This window comes from Pleurodeles waltl, chromosome 11 (assembly GCF_031143425.1).
Source record: "Pleurodeles waltl isolate 20211129_DDA chromosome 11, aPleWal1.hap1.20221129, whole genome shotgun sequence".
NCBI classification, from domain to species: domain Eukaryota; kingdom Metazoa; phylum Chordata; class Amphibia; order Caudata; family Salamandridae; genus Pleurodeles; species Pleurodeles waltl.
The window spans coordinates 249,579,209-249,601,158 of record NC_090450.1 but is presented as its reverse complement, the minus strand read 5'-3'; the positions used below and the strand labels follow the sequence as shown (position 1 = coordinate 249,601,158).

Genomic DNA, 21,950 nt, shown 5'->3' with positions numbered 1-21,950 from the left:
CTTCAATAAATTATCAGCCCAATTGTTCAACACTAGGCAAATTAGGCCCAAAGGAAAAGGACCCACTGCTAGCTCAGCAATATGATCTTCCCTCTCTAGAAGAGACCTATGAGGGTCCCTTAGACCAAAACAAAGTTTGGGACATCATTAAAACTTCACAATTAACTTTGGATGCCTTATCCTACCACTCTACAAAGATGGATGTACAGGTGGACTTATTGAACATAATGGCGCATTCAGTTGCCGGAATTGACCAATAACTGGCAGACTTAAATGCTCTGATCAAACAAGACCAGAACTATGCTGAAACGACATAGCATGATTTCATCTGCCCCTAATAATCAATAAGTTAGCCTCTCTACCTGAGGGTATAAACTCCCTGATGACCGACTTTAAAATCAATTTGGCCACCTCAAAAAAACTATGATATGTACTTAAAGTTAAATAAGTGTGAACAGGTCGGTGTCGGAAATAGTGAAAGAGAAGAGGGAACTGAAATAAAGGGTGGTAAACATAAGGCTTGTCATTGCCCTGGTAAGGAAGGTTTTATATGGTCATTTGGTAAATCGGGGTAAGGTGAAAAGAAGGATTATCATAGTCTGGTTAATGAATGTAATACAGTGTCACCAGTAAATGAGTTAATAAGAGCTCGGGGAGGGTCATCTAACCAGCCTCTTTTGCCCCTCCCTTCTCCTTCCACCCTGCCTATAAAAACCCAACTTCGACAGCTATCTAAACCACCAGAAACTAAAAGGCAAAGAAAAAAACAAAGAAAGGCTAAAAAAAGGCTAAAAGGTCCCCTTATGTCCAAGGAGGGAGATATACAAAATAGTACAACTCCTGTAAGTATCAATACCAAAAAAGGGGAAAGTAATAAGAACAACTCAAATATTGGAAGTAGTCTACTAACGACCAAGGTGTACCCTTTAGTTAACATTCCAAAAGAGAGGACTTGCACTTTTGGATCAAGTGTATCCATCCCTTGTTTGGAAGAGGATGAGGCTATTTCAAATATGGATAATGTACATTATGGGTAAGTAGAAGCCCAAGTGCAACAAGAGGTAGGGAGGAATTATCAAAAACCAGACTCCGAACTGTACCAAAAAAAAAAAAGTAGGTCAAAGAGGAAATCATAGAAGAAAGGCCGATGAAGAAACCTCAAAAAATGTATCTCCTAAATCTGAAGTTAAAATAAAGGGTAATAGTCCAGTATCAAGGATTTTGCCCCCCGTTGTGTCCGATGTCCTGGGTGGGGGAGGTCCTACTGATTCCTCTACAGAGCCATCTACGAATGTCAGCATAAGAATAGATCTTGATCATGGCAAATTGCCACTGAATGGTTAGATAGCCCTTCGCATACTTCTATGAGTGGCCAGCATGGACTGTACTGTGAAGTAGGTCCAGGCCCAGTAACAGAGGGTTACCGGCAGGAGTTCACAAGATATATTAAATTGTGGGAATATACTAAAACTCTTGCAAGCCATACCCCCGCTGGAGACTATCGAATCTGCAGACATAGATTCCATAGAATTTTTAACTGGGAAACGGATGCTAAACAGCTCCTATCAAGAATCCACCTTGGTGACCTGGGATTCCGCATTTGTCGCCAACAAGGTTCTTAAGGAAAAAAAATGTCTTTTATAAATGGGGAATCGAGCTTGAAACTCCCCAGCTGATCGGCTATCCGGAACCTTAGCTCTCGGTTAGCCGTCTGTTGTATCCCACAGGAAAGAGCAAACCCCTAAAACCTTATCAATTTTGAGGACAGCAACTGGAAATCTTACACTGGCTATTTATCACCCAATAAACTACATGCTAGATAACAGATATGACCCAGGGCAATTAAAAATAGGATGGTGTTCAGCGGCTCTCCACCATGGAGTGAGCCCCTGACAAAATTCCTTTTTATTAAAAGTTCCCAAAATGAACGGTCATCGAAACACAATAAAAATCTGCTTCTAGAACATAAACGGGATACATGGCAATAATCAGCAAAAAGACCTAGCCCTGTTAAAAGGTTTTCAAATTGTGCTTCTTCAGGAGACTCGGGCAATAAATCCGTTCACAATGGATGGCTATTTGGGTTTCTTCTCCCCAGCCTATAAGGTGTAGAAATTTGGGCGGCCGAAGGGGGGTCTGGCAACCTTTAAAGCAGTTGGGCTGAAGGTAATGTTTATACAATTAAAAGAAGACTATGCTGATATTTTTGTAATAAAACTGCTGGATTGGCATGAGGCGATATGTGGACCTCTGTGGGTAATAAATGTTTATATCACCCAGATGCCCACTCTAAGAAGCTACTGTCTACTAAATTTGTTGAACTAGTATTAACGGGGATGCAAGAACCCGATGTCCCATAGCTATTAATAGCAGGAGATTTTAATATGAAGTTATTGCAACCATATGACAGAGAGGAACAGATAGTAAATCAGGATTTTATATGGTCTGTTCCACAACAAACTTTGAGGAATCAAGTTAGGGGCAAGGGAGATGCTAAAGTGATTGCCTTTGTTAGAGACTTGGAGGCATTTGGCCTCAGAATCTTGAATGGGAGATACCAGCAGGACACCCCTCCTGCTCCTACCTGCTATGCTTTGGGATATCAATCCTTAATTGATTAAGCAATGGTTTCTCTGCCACTCTTGGTGTTAATCACATCTTATTGTATTGTAAGGACAGATCTAACTCACCATGCTTGCAAAGTATTGAGATAAATCCAAAAAGAACAGACGATGGACGGAACGGTAAACACATCAAGCATTCACCAGCAGTCACAGATCTGAGTTAAATCTATCATTTTTTTGCCCACCATGCCACTCCAGTTTGGACCCAGCCATATGCAAATCAGTCTCGACCATGCTCCCCATGGGAACAGTCCAGTCCAAACGGTTAGGCCAGGTGTTCCCTGGACCGGACACAAGCATCCTGGGATCGGGTTTGGAGTATCACCCCTCTTCAGCCAGGCTAGCTTGAATACAGTGGCATATCGAGCAAGGGTCCCACATCTGGGCATACCCTTCCCTATTAGGGCAACAAATGCAAAAATAAAAGATGATGGACGGAATGCTAAACAAATCAAGCGTTCACCAGCAGCCACAGATCTGAATTAAATCCAGCATTTTTTTTGCCTGCCATGCCATTCCAGTCTGGACTGAGCCATAAGCAAATTAGTCTTGACCCTCCTCCCCATGGGTACAGTCCAGCCCGAACTGTTAGGCCAGTTTCTCCCTGGACCAGAAACAAGAATCCTGGGATCAGTTTCGGAATAACACCCCTCAGCAGCTAGGCTAGCTTGAATCTAGTAGCATAGTGTAAGCACAAAACCCACATCTGGGCATGCCCTTCCCACTTAGAGCAACAAATGCAAAAAGAACAGATGATGGACAGAATGCTTAACAAAGCAAATATTCACCCCAGTCACAGATCTGGGTGAAATTCATCAGTTTTTTTGCCCGCCATGCCATTCCAGTTTGGATCTAGCCACATGCAAATCAGTTTTGACTCTGAGCCGCCCCATGGGGACAGGATTATATGTAGTGCTTTTTATTTAATAACTTTTGGTTGGTTGGAACTAGGAACCAAATTTATTTTTTGGGTGAAATCTTCAAATTATGCAACATATGGTGCATTATCTGGTAAACGGGTAAAATCCATTATGATGTAGAAAATGCAGCAGCAACAGAAATTCTTATTTCTGGTGGCTCTAACTGCATGTCATTGTGCCAATTGTCAGACTTCTGAAATGCAAACTAAAATTTAGTTTATAAGTTACTGTCTGTTTTTTACCTGTGGGTGAGAGGATAGAGACAGTTTTGCAAATACAGATGGGAGCATGTCACTGGTAATTGCTAACAATAACGCTTTGGATAAACAAATGGGCCCTTTAAAGAGATATTCACGAGCACAATATGAGCACCAGCAGCTAAAGTGTCTGTTGAGACAAGGAGAAAAGACAATCAATGTGCTGGCACCTCTCTTCCTGAGCCCATCCTTGGCCTTGAGGTTGGTGTTATTTAGGTATCCTGACTGAAAAGGGACCAGCTTTAAAGTAGTGCAGCATATACTGCAGGTGCTGTCAGTGAGGTCCGCAAGTTAGTGCAGCCCACTTTGCCTCTGAAGTCCAAAAGTTCTCCATTCCACTACCTTTAAATGAGTTGTGGAAATTTTGAGGTGGATACCGATTTATGATGGATATCTTATTTTACAGGTCATTATAGTATTACATTTACAATGTAAGCATTTTGAGCATACTTTAATCCATCCATATACAGTTTGCTCTTATACCACCCATGGGCTTGGGCATTTTCTGTTCTTTCGAGTTATGATTAGACTCCTGCCCTGAGAGTTTGACAATTGGCCTTAGTCTTACACATAAAAAAACACGATCGACCTGATTAATATTAGTGGGTCAGAGGAAAGGTGAATGTATTGCAGCCAAACAAATCCATCTCCCAGTGGTAGTGAAATTTGTAGGTACAATAAATTACACCTATTTAAATTTTGGGACATGACCTGTTTATTTTATTGTTTACCATACCAATATCCACTTGTCACTCTCTTCCTCTTTCAAATTCCAGCAGGTCTGACTGGATGAAATCTTATGAAGGTTGAGGACTTCATCATACCCGGTAATTACTGTTAGCAGGGTGTGTGCATGGACCAGAAAACTCTGATGCACAATAACCAGGGCCTTTGTGTGCAAACAAATTGAACCTTTATAGACCATCTTGTCTGAGATTGCAAATTTTTTGTTTTAAATGCTGCCCGTTTCCTTTAGAGCAAATGGGACCGCCAAAAAGAAAAGTCTCTTTATTTCGTTTTTTGTTTGTTTAAGAGGATGCAGTGGTCTCATTGTCCTCTGCCTCCATATTAACATATTTTTTACATTCACATAAGGGATGGGATCCCTTGGAAAACCCTTTCTATTGGTAAATGGGTTATCAATATTTGCAGTCGGTATGACATTTTGCTACTGTATATCAGTCGCAAACCTTCATACCTTCCATTATGATTCAGTATTAGGTAGGGATGCCCTAAGCATTCCCTTCCCAAATATCAAATCAGTATGTATTTGCAAACCCAAATTATAATTCAAGAACCTGCTCCTGAATCGCAATTTGGGTTTAATACATACCAATATTGCTTTTTTGTGGTTGAAAGTTGCCTGAGTCTGCAAATTGGACAGTTTGTGAATGTAAAATGGCTTACCAACCCCTGCCCCCACCACCTCTTCCACCTCGGAACCAACTCATTTAACATTGAACTCATCAACATCCTCAACACCTCTATAGCAACCTTCCCAGACAGTTGGAAACATGCAGAGGTCCGACTACTCCTAAAGAAACCCTCTGCCGACCCCAGCGACATCAACAACTACCGATCAATCTCCCTACTCCCCTACCCAACCACAGTACTTGAGAAAGCCATCAACCAACAGCTCACCAAAAACTTGGAACAAAATCACCTACTCAGCGCCTCACATTAAGGAATTCATGCCAACCACAACACTGAGTCTGCGCTGATTGTTGTCACAGACAACATGAGAACTCTCCTCGACCATGGAGAAACTGTGGCTCTGATCCTCCTTGACCTCGCCGCAGCATTCAACACCATCTCCCACCAAACTCTTATCGACAGACTCTTCAGCATCAGCATACTGCAAAACATCCTCAAGCAGACTGACTCTTTCCCTACAGGACACACACAGAGCATCCGACTGCCTCCCTTCAGCTCCGCACCCAAGGACATCATGTGTGGAGTACCCCAAGGATCATCCCTCAGCCACTCCCTGTTCAAAATCTACATGATCCCCCTTGCAGACGTCGTCGGATCCCACGGACTCAATATAATCTCCTACACAGATGGCACTCCACTAACCGGTTCGCTCTCCAAGGTACCTTCTAAAGCCAAAACCAACTTCTGCAGTGCAATGACCCACATAGCCAAATGGATGACAGACAACTGCCTGAAACTCAACTCTGACAAAACTGAAGTACTGATCTTCGGAAAGAACACCTCGGTATTGGACCACAATTGGTGGCCAGCACAACTCGGACCAACACCCACACGGACAGACCATGCACACAACCTTGGCATTACCCTTGACAGCCAACTGACCATGAAACAACAAGTCAACGGTGTTGCCTCCTCCTACTTCCACACTCTTTCCATGTTCTGCAGAATCTTCATATGGATCCCAATCAACACCGGAAAAAGCATTACGCAGGCCCTTGTCCCCAGCCGCCTCGACTCAGGCAACAGTCTCTATGCCGGAATTTCCACCCACATCCTCAGAAGACTCCAGACCATACAGAACACTGCAGCCAGACTCATGTTGGGCCTCCCCAAATGCACCCACATCACCCCCGCCTCAGACACATCCACTGGCTCCCCATCCAGAAGCGATGCCAGTTCAAGAACTTCACACTCGCCTACAAAGCCCTACATGATCAAGGACCCCTGCGCTCTGCCTCACTCGCCCTCACACACACCCCCCGCATCTGTGACAGCCCCAACGGAAACCACTCCTTCTTCTACATTGCCGCCCAGACCTTAAGCGACTAGCCCCTCCACCTCCAAATAGATCCCTCCCTAGTGGACTTCAGAAAGAACTCAAGACCTGGGTTTTCGACAGAGACCTGGCACCTTCAGTGCCCAGAAACCCCTCGGTGTGACAGTGCTGTGCTGTACAAATGCTGTTTGAATGATTAGTACATATGACCCTGAATAACATACTATTTCCATAGTTAACATTTGTAATGTATGCAAATTAAGGCCCTCATTACAACCTTGGTGGGCGGCTGAAGCTGCCCGCCAAGGTTGGACCACCGGGCGGCCGCCAATGCGGCCGCACTCCCGCCGCTGTCATTTTGAGATCTCCGCTGAACCAGCGGGCGGAAACCTGGTTTCCGCCCGCCGGCCCAGCGGGGATCATGGCCGCAACACAGGACCCGGCTCCAAATGCAGCCGGCGGTGTTGCGGCTGTGCGACGGGTGCAGTTGCACCCGTTGCGCTTTTCACTGTAGCTGCACGGGGCCGTGTCAGGGGACCCCTGCACTGCCCATGCTAGTGGCATGGGCAGTGCAGGGGCCCCCAGGGGCCCGCAACTCCCCATACCACCAGGAAAAGGCTGGCAGTAGGGGGACTCGTAATCCCCTGGGCAGCGTTGCAAGCAACGCTGCCCTGGTGGATTAAAACCGCCGGGTATGAAGTGGCGGTAAACCGCCGGTCCCTGCGGTGCGGCCGCGCCACTTCCGCCGCGGTCGTAATACCATGGGAAGCACCGCCAGCCTGTTGGCGGTGCTTCTGTCGGAACAGGGTTGTAATGACCCCCTAAATGTGTTAAGGCAGTTTACCCTTGTTGCCTATGGCATGCTATTGTATTCTTATGTGGGATTCTTATCTTTAGAATTGTGGGGTTGCCTAGGGGATGTTGTTGGAACATGGAATGTGGGGAACTTTGGAATGTGGGAGGAGTCAGTTGTTGCTGAAGGAGCCTCCTGGCTGGCAGCTCTGCACTGTTTCTAATAAACTCTACAGCTACATGTCATCCACTTTTCTATTAAACACAACACATGCCTAATAGCATTGTGCTAAAACAGCATTTTTGGGATGAGCTGATGACATTGACAAGCGACTTTTTGTAAATATCGAGCTGCGTATTTTTTTTCAGCTTGCCCGATGAAGCACTGTAGAATTTCATTCAACATTACATTTCACTGCCCAGTTCTAAGGAAATCAGGACCCTTGTTAACCTTTATATATTTAAAACCTAACCCATCATTTACAAAAAAATATGGCAGCGCTGCATGAAATTTTATGGCATTTCCATGTGCGAAATGAAAAAAATGTGCAGGTTGTCTTTAACAAGAGTCATGTTGATGATGTCATCACCTGTGATTGCACTAAAAATGCCATTTCAGCAGTTAGTGTTGGGTCAAAGCACAGAAGCGATCAAACCATGTCTTGCATAAAATGTTTATACAAGGCACACCATCCAGTACAACTTTCCTCGTGAGACAGCTATGAAGAGTAAGCCACGTAAAGTGTGTATGTCAACAGAAATTACACACAAAATATTACACGAGTGGAAACTAGTATTTTTTCGCTTGTCCATTGTTTGTGCATGGTTTCATTTGGTGCTAGGATTTCATGGAAAGCCATGTTGCACTACTTTAGAGTTCCAGCCTTTGAGTGGATTCCTGCTGGCGTGTTTTGCTGTTTCTGCCCCACTGCATCTTCTTTGCAAAGATTGGCAAGGTTTGACACTGTGCCTGTGTCCAGACTGACTGTTTTTTCCACTGGGCCTTTCCTCGGGGGCTGGCGTCTTTGGAGGCCGATTTTCAGGCCCGGTGACTGCTGCTGGTGCCTCAATCACTCCCTCCCTCCCTCGCCCCTGGTAATTACAGCAGGCGGGAATGGGGTATGAGAGAGAGTGAGAGAGCGAGAGAATAGTTTTAACGTTTTTTTTTCCAAGGCTGTTTTTGACACCAGTCCGGTTCTGCTTGCGCCAGTTTTCAGCGCAAAAAATGCCTTTTATGTCCAGAAATTAACCCCTTCTTGTGCCGCGGATGTAATGGTTACGTCCTGCGGCACAGTGCTCATGTGCCGAGGACATAACCATTACGTCCTGGGCACTGAGCTCAGAGGGAGCGCTAGAGCTCCCTCTGTGGGCTTCCCTCCCACCCCCCCAAGGCAGGGATGGAAGGGGAAGCCCTTCCCTTTGAAGTCTCTCAGAGCATTTCAAAAGCCGGATTGTAAAGCAATCCGGCTTTTGAAATACCCACTAGACACCAGGGATTTATTTATTATTTGAAATTGGCATAAAGGGGGCGACCCCTTGGCCAAGGGTCGCTCCCCGGGGGGGGGGGGGGGGACAATATTTTTCAAGGCCTTTTCTGCCCCCCATCCACTAGGCACAGAGATCATTTTTTTTTTGTGTTTCTTTTGTTTTTGTTTTTTAGTTGGGGAGTGACCTCTTAGGCAAGGGTCGCTCCCTAGGGGGCAAATTACATTTAGGCCATTTCGGGCTATTTTTATGAGGCCAGTCTGCCCCCAAGGGGGGCAGAAACCGCTAGACACTAGGGAGTTTTTTTTGTTTACGCCAAATTCACGGAAGGGGAGCGACCCCTTAAACAAAGGTCGCTCCCCGGGTGGGCAAATTTATTTTAGGCCATTTCTGCCCCCCCTGGGGGCAGATCGGCCTGTTGTTATTAGGCCGATCTGCCCCCAGGGGGGGCAGAAGCCTCTAGGCACCAGGGATAAAAAATTTTTGTTTGTTTTGTTTTGTTTTTTAGAGGTGGGGAGCGACCCCTTAGCCAAGAGTTGCTCTCCTGCGGGGCACATTGTATTTAGACTATTTCTGCCCCCCCTCGGGGGCAGACCGGCTGATTTTTGTTAGGTCAATCTGCCCCCAAGGGGGGCAGAAACCACTAGACACCGGGGAATCTTTTTTTTTGTGGCAATGTCACCCAAGGGGAGCAACCCCTTCGGCAAGGGTCGCTCCCCGGGGGGTGAGGGGGCAAATTTATTTTAGGCCATTTCTGCCCCCCCTGGGGCAGATCAGCCTACTGTTATTAGGCTGGTCTGCCCCCAGGGGGGGCAGAAGCCTCTAGGCGCCAGGGATAAAAAAAATTCTTTTCTTTTCTTTGGTTTTTAAAGGTGGGGAGGGGGGACATATTTATTTTAGGCCTTTTCTGCCCCCTCTGGGGGCCGATCGGCCTATTGTTATTAGGCTGATCTGCCCCCAGGTGTAGCACAAACCCAGAAACCTCTAGGCGCCAGGGATAAAAAAAAATTCAAGGGTCGATCCCCTGGGGGACAAATTTTTTGTTATGCCAATCTTCCCCCATGGGGGCAGAAACCACTTAGGCACCAGGGATTGGTGGGTATGCGTGTGTTTTCTTTAGGGGGAAGCCCCTTGTGTAACGGTCGCTTCCCATGGGGGCACATTACTGTTGGCCATATCTGCCCCCCTTGGGAGGCCCAGCTGCCCCCAAAGGGGGGACAGAAAGCCCACCAGAGGGCAGGGAAGTTTTGTGTTAAAAAATAAGAGGGTGGGGGTATGGCCATACCCCCACCCCAAATAAATGGGGCCAAAGTTGTTCTGCCCACCAGTGGGCAGATGGGGCAATTACCCCTGATCCACACCTTGGTGGGGCACAAAGTCTGGGGTGGTGGCTACCAACCAATATGGGCCTGGTTACTCCACCACCTCAACTGAAGGGGGTAACAGTCTTTCAGCTCTCCCCCCCAATCTAAAACATCTTATCCCACAGCAAGCAAGAAGACATTTGATTATTTTGGGTTTTAGTTTTACATTTGGGCCATGAGAGCTTGGCTAACTCTCAAAATCGTCCCACTTGGAATGGTAAGGGCTGCACTTTATGGATTTTGGGACGCTGCCATGTAGAAAAATCCACAAGACCTAGACACATCTGAAAACTAAATATCTGGGTGATTCCAGGGTGGTGTGTTTCACATGAACCCCACACCATTTTTGTACCCACAATCCCCTGCAAACCTCCAGCTTTGCTGGAAATCACACATTTTTCCCACGTTTTTGTGATGGAACCTTCCGGAATCTGCAGGAATCCACAAAATTCCTACCACCCAGCATTGTCTCATCTATACCGATAAAAATTCTGCTGCACTTGTCAGCCTAAAAATGTTTTTTTTTGTAAACTGCCCTTTTGGACCCCCTTTGTTTCCCCCTCAATATCGACATGTTTTTGGCTCTTCCCTTTCACAAGCACTTGGCCCACCTACACAAATGAGGTATCATTTTTACCGGGAGACTGAGGGGAACATTGGGTGGTATGAAATGTGTCCCAGTGCGGTGATCCCACACAGAAATGTGGGAAACTTTTGATTTTTTAGCTAAATTTGAGGTTTGCTGAGGATTCTGGGTAAGAAAACATTGGGGGATCTACACAGGTCACACCTCACTGGGCTCCCTCGGATGTCTAGTTTTCAGAAATGTGTGGGTTTGGTCGGTTTCCCAAGAAGGCTGCTGAGCCCAGGACCAAAAACGCAGGTGCCCCCCGCAAAAACAGGTAGTTTTGTATTTGGTAATTTTGATGTGTCCAGATAGTGTTTTGGGGCATTTCCTTTCGCGGGCAGTAGGCCCACCCACAAAAGTGAGGTACCATTTTTATCGGGAGACTTGGGGGATTGCTGGGTGGAAGGAAATTTGTGGCTGCTCTCTGATTCCAGAACTTTCTGTCACCGAAATGAGAGGAAAAGGTGTGTGTTTTTTTGGCCAAATTTTGAGGTTTGCAAAGGATTCTGGGTAACAGAACCTGGTCAGAGCCCCACAAGTCACCCCATCTTGGATTCCCCTAGGTGTCTAGTTTAAAAAACTGCGCAGGTTTGCTAGGTTTCCCTAGGTGCCGGCTGAGCTAGAGGCCAAAATCCACAGCTAGGTGCTTTGAAAAAAACAGCTCTGTTTTCTTTGTGAAAATGTGATGTGTCCATGTTGTGTTTTGGGGCTTTTCCTGTCGCGGGCGCTAGGCCTACCCCCACAAGTGAGGTACCATTTTTATCGGGAGACATGGGGGAACACTGGGTGGAAGGAAATTTGTGGCTCCTCTCTGATTCCAGAACTTTCTGTCACCGAAATGAGAAGAAAAAGTGTTTATTTGTCCAAATTTTGAGGTTTGCAAAGGATTCTGGGTAACAGAACCTGGTCAGAGCCCCACATGTCACCCCATCTTGGATTCCCCTAGGTGTCTAGTTTTCAAAATTGCGCAGGTTTTGTAGGTTTCCCTAGGTGCCGGCTGAGCTAGAGGCCAAAATCCACAGCTAGCCAGTTTGCAAAAAACAGCTCTGTTTTCTTTGTGAAAATGTGATGTGTCCATGTTGTGTTTTGGGGCAGTTCCTGTCGCGGGCGCTAGGCCTACCCACGCAAGTGAGGTACCATTTTTATCAGCAGATATGGGGGAACACAGAATAGCAAAACAAGTGTTATTGCCCCTTGTCTTTCTCTAAACTTTTTCCTTCAAATGTAAGACAGTGTGTAAAAAAGACGTCTATTTGAGAAATGCCCTGTATTTCACGTGCTAGTATGGGCACCCCGGAGTTCAGAGATGTGCAAATAACCACTGCTCCTCAACACCATATCTTGTGGCCATTTTGGAAATACAGAGGTTTTCTTGATACCTATTTTTCATTTTTTATATTTCAGCAAATGAATTGCTGTATACCCGGTATAGAATGGAAACCCATTGCAAGGTGCAGCTCATTTATTGGCTCTGGGTACCTAGGGTTCTTGATGAACCTACAATTTCAATATTCTTTTATTTCAGCTGTTATTTTCTGTAGGAAACACTTGTAGGATCTACACAAATGACCCCTAGCTGAATTCAGAATTTCGGCTACTTTTTAGAAATGTTTAGCTTTCTGTGATCCAGCATTGGTTTCTCACCCATTTCTGTCACTAACTGGAAGGAGGCTGAAAGACCAAAAAATAGTAAAAATGGGGTATGTCCCAGTAAAATGTCAAAATTGTGTTGAAAAATGGGGCTTTCTAATTCAAGTCTGTCTGTTCCTGAAAGCTGGGAAGATGGTGATTTTACCACCGCAAACCCTTTGTTGATGCCATTTTCAGGGAAAAACCACAAGCCCTCTTCTGCAGCCCTTTTTCCCATTGTCTTTTTTAAAAAACGAGATTTTTGCTGTATTTTGGCTAATTTCTTGGTCTCCTTCAGGAGAACCCACAAAGTCTGGGTACCTCTAGAATCCCTAGGATGTTGGAAAAAAAGGATGTAAATTTGGCGTGGGTAGCTTATGTGAACAAAACGTTATGAGGGCCTAAGCGCGAACTGCCCCAAATAGCCAAAAAAAGGCTCGGCACAGGAGGGGAAAAGGTCTGGCAGCGAAGGGATTAATTTGCGTTGTTATCTACATCTCCGTGAGGCTTGAGCAGCACCCGTGCTGAATTAATAGCAAGTCAGCGACTTGCTTTCACAGTTTGCAAATAATCTAGTATTAAAAAAACATGCCTTGGCCTGACCACGAACCTTAACAAATACAACCAAGAAAATACTTGTTGTCCGAAGGGTTTGGACCAAAAAAATACAAACAACTGTTTTTGTTTAGAGATGATCCCTAGTCATGAAGCTTACAGCTTGCACAGAATATTTAAGGAAAAGCTATGCTCTCTTTAGCAACCCACGAGTCGAAAAAAGATCACGTTCTTTTCATTCAAAGTTTTTTGTGCACTGATTGCCATTGAGCTAGTTTAAAATGACTATATATGACCAGTATTAAACTGACGGATTCAGGTTTCACCTTAAAAAGTCATACAGTTCAGTCTCCCCATCTTGCACAGTTTGCTACTTACCAGTAATCCCCCTCCCAGAATCCCTGGAAGGAACCACTTGTACCAGGAAGTGGGGTAGTGAAGCAGGCGACCATCTTCGCTATAGTCAATAATAATAAGTGTCAGGTTGAAGCAAATGGCTAGAATTTATAAAACCAAGAGTGTGAACCCGTTGCAGGATGTCCAGCCCTCGCAGCAGGTCATTGTGGAACCTTCCTGTAAGGATGCAGAATAAGTGCTGCTCTGTGGTACCATTTTTATCGGGAGACATGGGGGAACACTGGGTGGAAGGAAATTTGTGGCTCCTCTCTGATTCCAGAACTTTCTGTCACCGAAATGAGAAGAAAAAGTGTTTTTTTGGTCAAATTTTGAGGTTTGCAAAGGATGCTGGGTAACAGAACCTGGTCAGAGCCCACAAGTCACCCCATCTTGGATTCCCCTAAGTGTCTAGTTTTCAAAATTGCACAGGTTTTGTAGGTTTCCCTAGGTGCCGATTGAGCTAGAGGCCAAAATCCACAGCTAGCCAGTTTGCAAAAAAACTGCTCTGTTTTCTTTGTGAAAATGAGATGTGTCCATGTTGTGTTTTGGGGCAGTTCCTGTCGCGGGCGCTAGGCCTACCCACGCAAGTGAGGTACCATTTTTATCGGCAGATATGGGGGAATACAGAATAGCAAAACAAATGTTATTGCCCCTTGTCTTTCTCTACATTTTTTCCTTCAAATGTAAGACAGTGTGTAAAAAAGACGTCTATTTGAGAAATGCCCTGTATTTCACGTGCTAGTATGGGCACCCCGGAGTTCAGAGATGTGCAAATAACCACTGCTCCTCAACACCATGTCTTGTGGCCATTTTGGAAATACAAAGGTTTTCTTGATACCTATTTTTTTTATTTTTATATTTCAGCAAATGAATTGCTGTATACCCGGTATAGAATGAAAACCCATTGCAAGGTGCAGCTTATTTATTGGCTCTGGGTACCTAGGGTTCTTGATGAACCTACAAGCCCTATATATCCCCGCAACCAGACGAGTCCATCTTACGCAACGGTATATTGCTCTCAAACATCTGACATCGCAGGAAAAAGTTACAGAGTAAAACGTGTAGAAAAATGGCAGTTATTTTCACCTCAATTTCAATATTCTTTTATTTCAGCTGTTATTTTCTGTAGGAAACACTTGTAGGATCTACACAAATGACCCCTTGCTGAATTCAGAATTTCAGCTACTTTTTAGAAATGTTCAGCTTTCTGGGATCCAGCATTGGTTTCTCACCCATTTCTGTCACTAACTGGAAGGAGGCTGAAAGCACAAAAAATGGTAAAAATGGGGTATGTCCCAGTAAAATGTCAAAATTGTGTTGAAAAATGGGGCTTTCTAATTCAAGTCTGCCTGTTCCTGAAAGCTGGGAAGATGGTGATTTTACCACCACAAACCCTTTGTTGATGCCATTTTCAGGGAAAAACCACAAGCCTTCTTCTGCAGCCCTTTTTCCCATTTTTTTTTAAAAAAACGAGATTTTTGCTGTATTTTGGCTAATTTCTTGGTCTCCTTCAAGAGAACCCACAAAGTCTGGGTACCTCTAGAATCCCTAGGATGTTGGAAAAAAAGGATGCAAATTTGGCGTGGGTAGCTTATGTGAACAAAAAGTTATGAGGGCCTAAGCGCGAACCGCCCCAAATAGCCAAAAAAAGGCTCGGCACAGGAGGGGAAAAGGTCTGGCAGCGAAGGGATTAATTTGCGTTGTTATCTACATCTCCGTGAGGCTTGAGCAGCAGCCGTGCTGAATTAATAGCAAGTCAGCGACTTGCTTTCACAGTTTGCAAATAATCTAGTATTAAAAAAACATGCCTTGGCCTGACCACGAAGCTTAACAAATACAACCAAGAAAATACTTGTTGTCCGAAGGGTTTGGACCAAAAAAATACAAACAACTGTTTTTGTTTAGAGTTGATCCCTAGTCATGAAGCTTACAGCTTGCACAGAATATTTAAGGAAAAGCTATGCTCTCTTTAGCAACCCACGAGTCGAAAAAAGATCACGTTCTTTTCATTCAAAGTTTTTTGTGCACTGATTGCCATTGAGCTAGTTTAAAATGACTACATATGACCAGTATTAAATCTGACGGATTCAGGTTTCACCTTAAAAAGTCATACAGTTCAGTCTCCCCATCTTGCACAGTTTGCTACTTACCAGTAATCCCCCTCCCAGAATCCCTGGAAGGAACCACTCGTACCAGGAAGTGGGGTAGTGAAGCAGGCGACCATCTTCGCTATAGTCAATAATAATAAGTGTCAGGTTGAAGCAAATGGCTAGAATTGATAAAACCAAGAGTGTGAACCCGTTGCAGGATGTCCAGCCCTCACAGCAGGTCATTGTGGAACCTTCCTGTAAGGATGCAGAATAAGTGCTGCTCTGTGGTACCATTTTTATCGGGAGACATGGGGGAACACTGGGTGGAAGGAAATTTGTGGCTCCTCTCTGATTCCAGAACTTTCTGTCACCGAAATGAGAAGAAAAAGTGTTTTTTTGGTCAAATTTTGAGGTTTGCAAAGGATGCTGGGTAACAGAACCTGGTCAGAGCCCACAAGTCACCCCATCTTGGATTCCCCTAAGTGTCTAGTTTTCAAAATTGCGCAGGTTTTGTAGGTTTCCCTAGGTGCCGATTGAGCTAGAGGCCAAAATCCACAGCTAGCCAGTTTGCAAAAAAACAGCTCTGTTTTCTTTGTGAAAATGAGATGTGTCCATGTTATGTTTTGGGGCAGTTCCTGACGCGGGCGCTAGTCCTACCCACGCAAGTGAGGTACCATTTTTATCGGCAGATATGGGGGAACACAGAATAGCAAAACAAATGTTATTGTCCCTTGTCTTTCTCTACATTTTTTCCTTCAAATGTAAGACAGTGTGTAAAAAAGACGTCTATTTGGGAAATGCCCTGTATTTCACGTGCTAGTATGGGCACCCCAGAGTTCAGAGATGTGCAAATAACCACTGCTCCTCAACACCATATCTTGTGGCCATTTTGGAAATACAAAGGTTTTCTTGATACCTATTTTTCATTTTTTTATATTTCAGCAAATGAATTGCTGTATACCCGGTATAGAATGAAAACACATTGCAAGGTGCAGCTTATTTATTGGCTCTGGGTACCTAGGGTTCTTCATGAACCTACAAGCCCTATATATCCCCGCAACCAGAAGAGTCCATATGACGCAAAGGTATATTGCTCCCAAAAATCTGACATTGCAGGAAAAAGTTACAGAGTAAAACGTGGAGAAAAATGGCAGTTGTTTTCACCTCAATTTCAATATTCTTTTATTTCAGCTGTTATTTTCTGTAGGAAACACTTGTAGGATCTACACAAATGACCCCTTGCTGAATTCAGAATTTCGGCTACTTTTTAGAAATGTTTAGCCTTCTGGGATCCAGCATTGGTTTCTCACCCATTTCTGTCACTAACTGGAAGGAGGCTGAAAGCACAAAAAATAGTAAAAATGGGGTATGTCCCAGTAAAATGTCAAAATTGTGTTGAAAAATGGGGCTTTCTAATTCAAGTCTGCCTGTTCCTGAAAGCTGGGAAGATGGTGATTTTACCACCGCAAACCCTTTGTTGATGCCATTTTCAGGGAAAAACCACAAGCCTTCTTCTGCAGCCCTTTTTCCCATTTATTTTTTTAAAAACGAGATTTTTGCTGTATTTTGGCTAATTTCTTGGTCTCCTTCAGGAGAACCCACAACGTCTGGGTACCTCTAGAATCCCTAGGATGTTGGAAAAAAAGGATGCAAATTTGGCGTCGGTAGCTTATGTGAACATAATGTTATGAGGGCCTAAGCGCGAACTGCCCCAAATAGCCAAAAAGAGGCTCGGCACAGGAGGGGAAAAGACCTGGCAGCGAAGGGGTTAATTCGCGTTGTCATCTCCATCACCGTGAGGCTTGAGCAGCACCCGTGCTGAATTAATAGCAAGTCAACGACTTGCTTTCACAGTTTGCAAATAATCTAGTATTAAAAAAACATGCCTTGGCCTAACCACGAAGCTTAACAAATACAACTAAGAAAATACTTGTTGTCCGAAGGGTTTGGACCAAAAAAATACAAACAACTGTTTTTGTTTAGAGATGATCCCTAGTCATGACATTTACAGCTTGCACAGCATATTTAAGGAAAAGCTATACTCTCTTTAGCAACCCACGAGTCGAAAAAAGATGACGTTCTTTTCATTCAAAGTTTTTTGTGCACTGATTGCCATTGAGCTAGTTTAAAATGACTACAAATGACCAGTATTAAATCTGACGGATTCAGGTTTCACCTTAAAAAGTCATACAGTTCAGTCTCCCCATCTTGCACAGTTTGCTACTTACCAGTAATCCCCCTCCCAGAATCCCTGGAAGGAACCACTCGTAGCAGGAAGTGGGGTAGTGAAGCAGGCGACCATCTTCGCTATAGTCAATAATAATAGGTGTCAGGTTGAAGCAAATGGCTAGAATTGATAAAACCAAGAGTGTGAACCCGTTGCAGGATGTCCAGCCCTCGCAGCGGGTCATTGTGGAACCTTCCTGTAAGGATGCAGAATAAGTGCTGCTCTGTGGTACCATTTTTATCGGGAGACATGGGGGAACACTGGGTGGAAGGAAATTTGTGGCTCCTCTCTGATTCCAGAACTTTCTGTCACCGAAATGAGAAGAAAAAGTGTTTTTTTGGCCTAATTTTGAGGTTTGCAAAGGATGCTGGGTAACAGAACCTGGTCAGAGCCCCACAAGTCACCTCATCTTGGATTCCCCTAAGTGTTTAGTTTTCAAAATTGCGCAGGTTTTGTAGGTTTCCCTAGGTGCCGATTGAGCTAGAGGCCAAAATCCACAGCTAGCCAGTTTGCAAAAAAACAGCTCTGTTTTCTTTGTGAAAATGAGATGTGTCCATGTTGTGTTTTGGGGCAGTTCCTGTCGCGGGCGCTAGGCCTACCCACGCAAGTGAGGTACCATTTTTATCTGCAGATATGGGGGAACACAGAATAGCAAAACAAATGTTATTGCCCCTTGTCTTTCTCTACATTTTTTCCTTCAAATGTAAGACAGTGTGTAAAAAAGACGTCTATTTGGGAAATGCCCTGTATTTCACGTGCTAGTATGGGCACCCCAGAGTTCAGAGATGTGCAAATAACCACTGCTCCTCAACACCATATCTTGTGGCCATTTTGGAAATACAAAGGTTTTCTTGATACCTATTTTTCATTTTTTTATATTTCAGCAAATGAATTGCTGTATACCCGGTATAGAATGAAAACACATTGCAAGGTGCAGCTTATTTATTGGCTCTGGGTACCTAGGGTTCTTGATGAACCTACAAGCGCTATATATCCCCGCAACCAGAAGAGTCCATATGACGCAGAGGTATATTGCTCTCAAAAATCTGACATTGCAGGAAAAAGTTACAGAGTAAAACGTGGAGAAAAATGGCAGTTGTTTTCACCTCAATTTCAATATTCTTTTATTTCAGCTGTTATTTTCTGTAGGAAACACTTGTAGGATCTACACAAATGACCCCTTGCTGCATTCAGAATTTCGGCTACTTTTTAGAAATGTTTAGCCTTCTGGGATCCAGCATTGGTTTCTCACCCATTTCTGTCACTAACTGGAAGGAGGCTGAAAGCACAAAAAATAGTAAAAATGGGGTATGTCCCAGTAAAATGTCAAAATTGTGTTGAAAAATGGGGCTTTCTATTTCAAGTCTGCCTGTTCCTGAAAGCTGGGAAGATGGTGATTTTACCACCGCAAACCCTTTGTTGATGCCATTTTCAGGGAAAAACCACAAGCCTTCTTCTGCAGCCCTTTTTCCCATTTTTTTTTTTAAAAACGAGATTTTTGCTGTATTTTGGCTAATTTCTTGGTCTCCTTCAGGAGAACCCACAAAGTGTGGGTACCTCTAGAATCCCTAGGATGTTGGAAAAAAAGGATGCAAATTTGGCGTCGGTAGCTTATGTGAACATAATGTTATGAGGGCCTAAGCGCGAACTGCCCCAAATAGCCAAAAAAAGGCTCGGCACAGGAGGGGAAAAGGCCTGGCAGCGAAGGGGTTAATTCGCGTTGTCATCTCCATGAGGCTTGAGCAGCACCCGTGCTGAATTAATAGCAAGTCAACGACTTGCTTTCACAGTTTGCAAATAATCTAGTATTAAAAAAACATGCCTTGGCCTAACCACGAAGCTTAACAAATACAGCTAAGAAAATACTTGTTGTCCGAAGGGTTTGGACCAAAAAAATACAAACAACTGTTTTTGTTTAGAGATGATCCCTAGTCATGACGTTTACAGCTTGCACAGCATATTTAAGGAAAAGCTATACTCTCTTTAGCAACCCACGAGTCGAAAAAAGATGACGTTCTTTTCATTCAAAGTTTTTTGTGCACTGATTGCCATTGAGCTAGTTTAAAATGACTACAAATGACCAGTATTAAATCTGACGGATTCAGGTTTCACCTTAAAAAGTCATACAGTTCAGTCTCCCCATCTTGCACAGTTTGCTACTTACCAGTAATCCCCCTCCCAGAATCCCTGGAAGGAACCACTCGTAGCAGGAAGTGGGGTAGTGAAGCAGGCGACCATCTTCGCTATAGTCAATAATAATAGGTGTCAGGTTGAAGCAAATGGCTAGAATTGATAAAACCAAGAGTGTGAACCCGTTGCAGGATGTCCAGCCCTCGCAGCAGGTCATTGTGGAACCTTCCTGTAAGGATGCAGAATAAGTGCTGCTCTGTGGTACAAGCTCTGTGAATGACACATCGAGAGACTTTACTCTTTATTTTCAGCCAGCTGGTTAAAGTGTAGCGGGCTGGGAAATACTTCCGTGATAGGTAACCAAATAATGGCACGCACTCCAGGGTCCAGTCAATGCGAATTACTCATGTTTAATAGTATGGCAATTAAGGGTTGGGCCAGGAGAAAAGTTCGGAAAAGAAACAGAAAAATCTGCTTGCCTGTCCGTTCCTTTCCCCACTTTATGATGTGCCGATATCTATTTTATATTTTATTGTTATGACGCACGCATTATGGATTATAGTCATCCCCTGTTGTTATTCCATCAACATTTTTTTCCCCCATATTGCCATTTTATTTTACATGATTAGCAAAGGATGGTTTTCCTTCAACATTCAAAGATTGGCATATGTTATTTGTTGATTTTTATGTCTGGCCGGAGAGACGGCTTTAGTAGTCTTTTATTGACATATTTTTTGTAATATATAAAACATACATAATGCACAGAGGGGCTTTGCATTGCTAGAGCGTGCCGAAAGCGTCAATCATATTCCGCTCATTTTCAGTCAGCATACATGGAGAGGGCTATGGGTCAGCCCACTCCTGTCATTGCCAATGTCATTCAGAATATGAGACAGCCACCTGGACTCCCATTTGATATTTTTAATGGCAGAGCCTTGAGTGGCATTTTCTTGCTTGTGGCTTTAACGTGTGCAGGTAAGCACCAAAAGAAAAGACTACATCCCACAATTTGCACATGTTCTTCCCTGCCTTTAGCTGATGCTGCTACGTGTCCTGCCCTTTTCCCCACAACAGGGTACCTTCTCTCCTTCCTGTGTTCTTCATTGGTGTCCTGGAACAGCTGATGCCTCAACAGTGCCCCGCCCCTTCCTGTCTCTCCTACATTTGGTGGCAGGATGCCTTTAAGATTATTACACACCCTCCTCAAACATGACCACAATCACTTAGGTATCATTAGACGCTTGTATTTACTGCTGATATGTGCCCTGTCCTCTCCTGCCCTGTTCACTTCTACAAAGGGCAATGCTTACGTATAACCAACTGTCAGGAATCCCCAAGGTGCCTCCTGTGTTATCTGTCAACATACCGAGGGATTAGGGTTAAATCATATCTCTGTTCTTGGTTAAACCTTCATGTTTCTAAGTAAACATAATGTTCTGTGTCACACAATTGGTTTTATCAATGCTTGTTTTACTAATGCTTGTTTGCTAATGAGAGCAGGTGTAGACATGTGCTTCTAATTGGGTGTGGTGTAGACATGTACTTCTAATTGGCTGTGGTGACTCATCCACATGTGGAAACTCAACTGCTTTCCTGATTGGCTATAAACAGCAGAGTGAAGCATGCCTCCCTGCTAGGCTATGTTTTGCTTCCTGATCTCAGCGTCTGATTTGGCAGTCCAGCCCCTGCTGTCATCCTCGTATTCAGAACTTTTGAGGCAATCCTTTTCTTCGTTCCTGTACCAGCTGACACCAGGCATTCCGCCAGAACTCCAGAAAAGACTGCAGCTAAGTGACTAGTATTCTCCAGGGAGTTTGTTCTTTGAGCTCCACGCTTTCCTAGAACAGCTGGTGTATTTCAGACCTCGTATTTTGGCAGAGTGCTTATCTTGAAGAGACAAATGCATTTCTGAACATGCTACATTATTATTGTAGTTACTTGCCTAAATGTGCTTCAGGAAATCTACTTGAGCTCAAGTACTACAAAAAGTGACAGTGCAATTTTAAAATAGCATTTACGTGACTTTTCTTTCTCTAATAGCCTACCTCTTGGATTTAAATTGTGTCATTCATGCCTGTGTTTCAGGTTTGAGGAATTTGCTTTTGGAGGGTTTTTCACACACACAGTGAAACCAAATCAAACT

The 21,950-nt window shown here is 44.1% G+C and overlaps 1 protein-coding gene across 3 annotated transcripts in view; it reads right to left on the bottom strand.

Moving 5' to 3' along the window:
- Nucleotides 1-20,086, bottom strand: part of TM4SF20 (transmembrane 4 L six family member 20) — a 107,906-nt gene extending 87,820 nt beyond the window's left edge. Inside the window, exon 1 of one of the 3 annotated variants that reach the window (XM_069213498.1) lies at nt 19,842-20,086. In XM_069213498.1, coding sequence (XP_069069599.1) covers nt 19,842-20,024 — 183 coding nt within the window. In that variant the 5' untranslated portion in view covers nt 20,025-20,086. Of the gene's footprint in view, nt 1-15,510; nt 15,733-17,678; nt 17,904-19,841 lie in introns of those variants that run through there. The other 2 variants (XM_069213496.1, XM_069213497.1) reach the window with 2 other exon arrangements.
- Between the last annotated feature and the right edge of the window lie 1,864 nt (nt 20,087-21,950).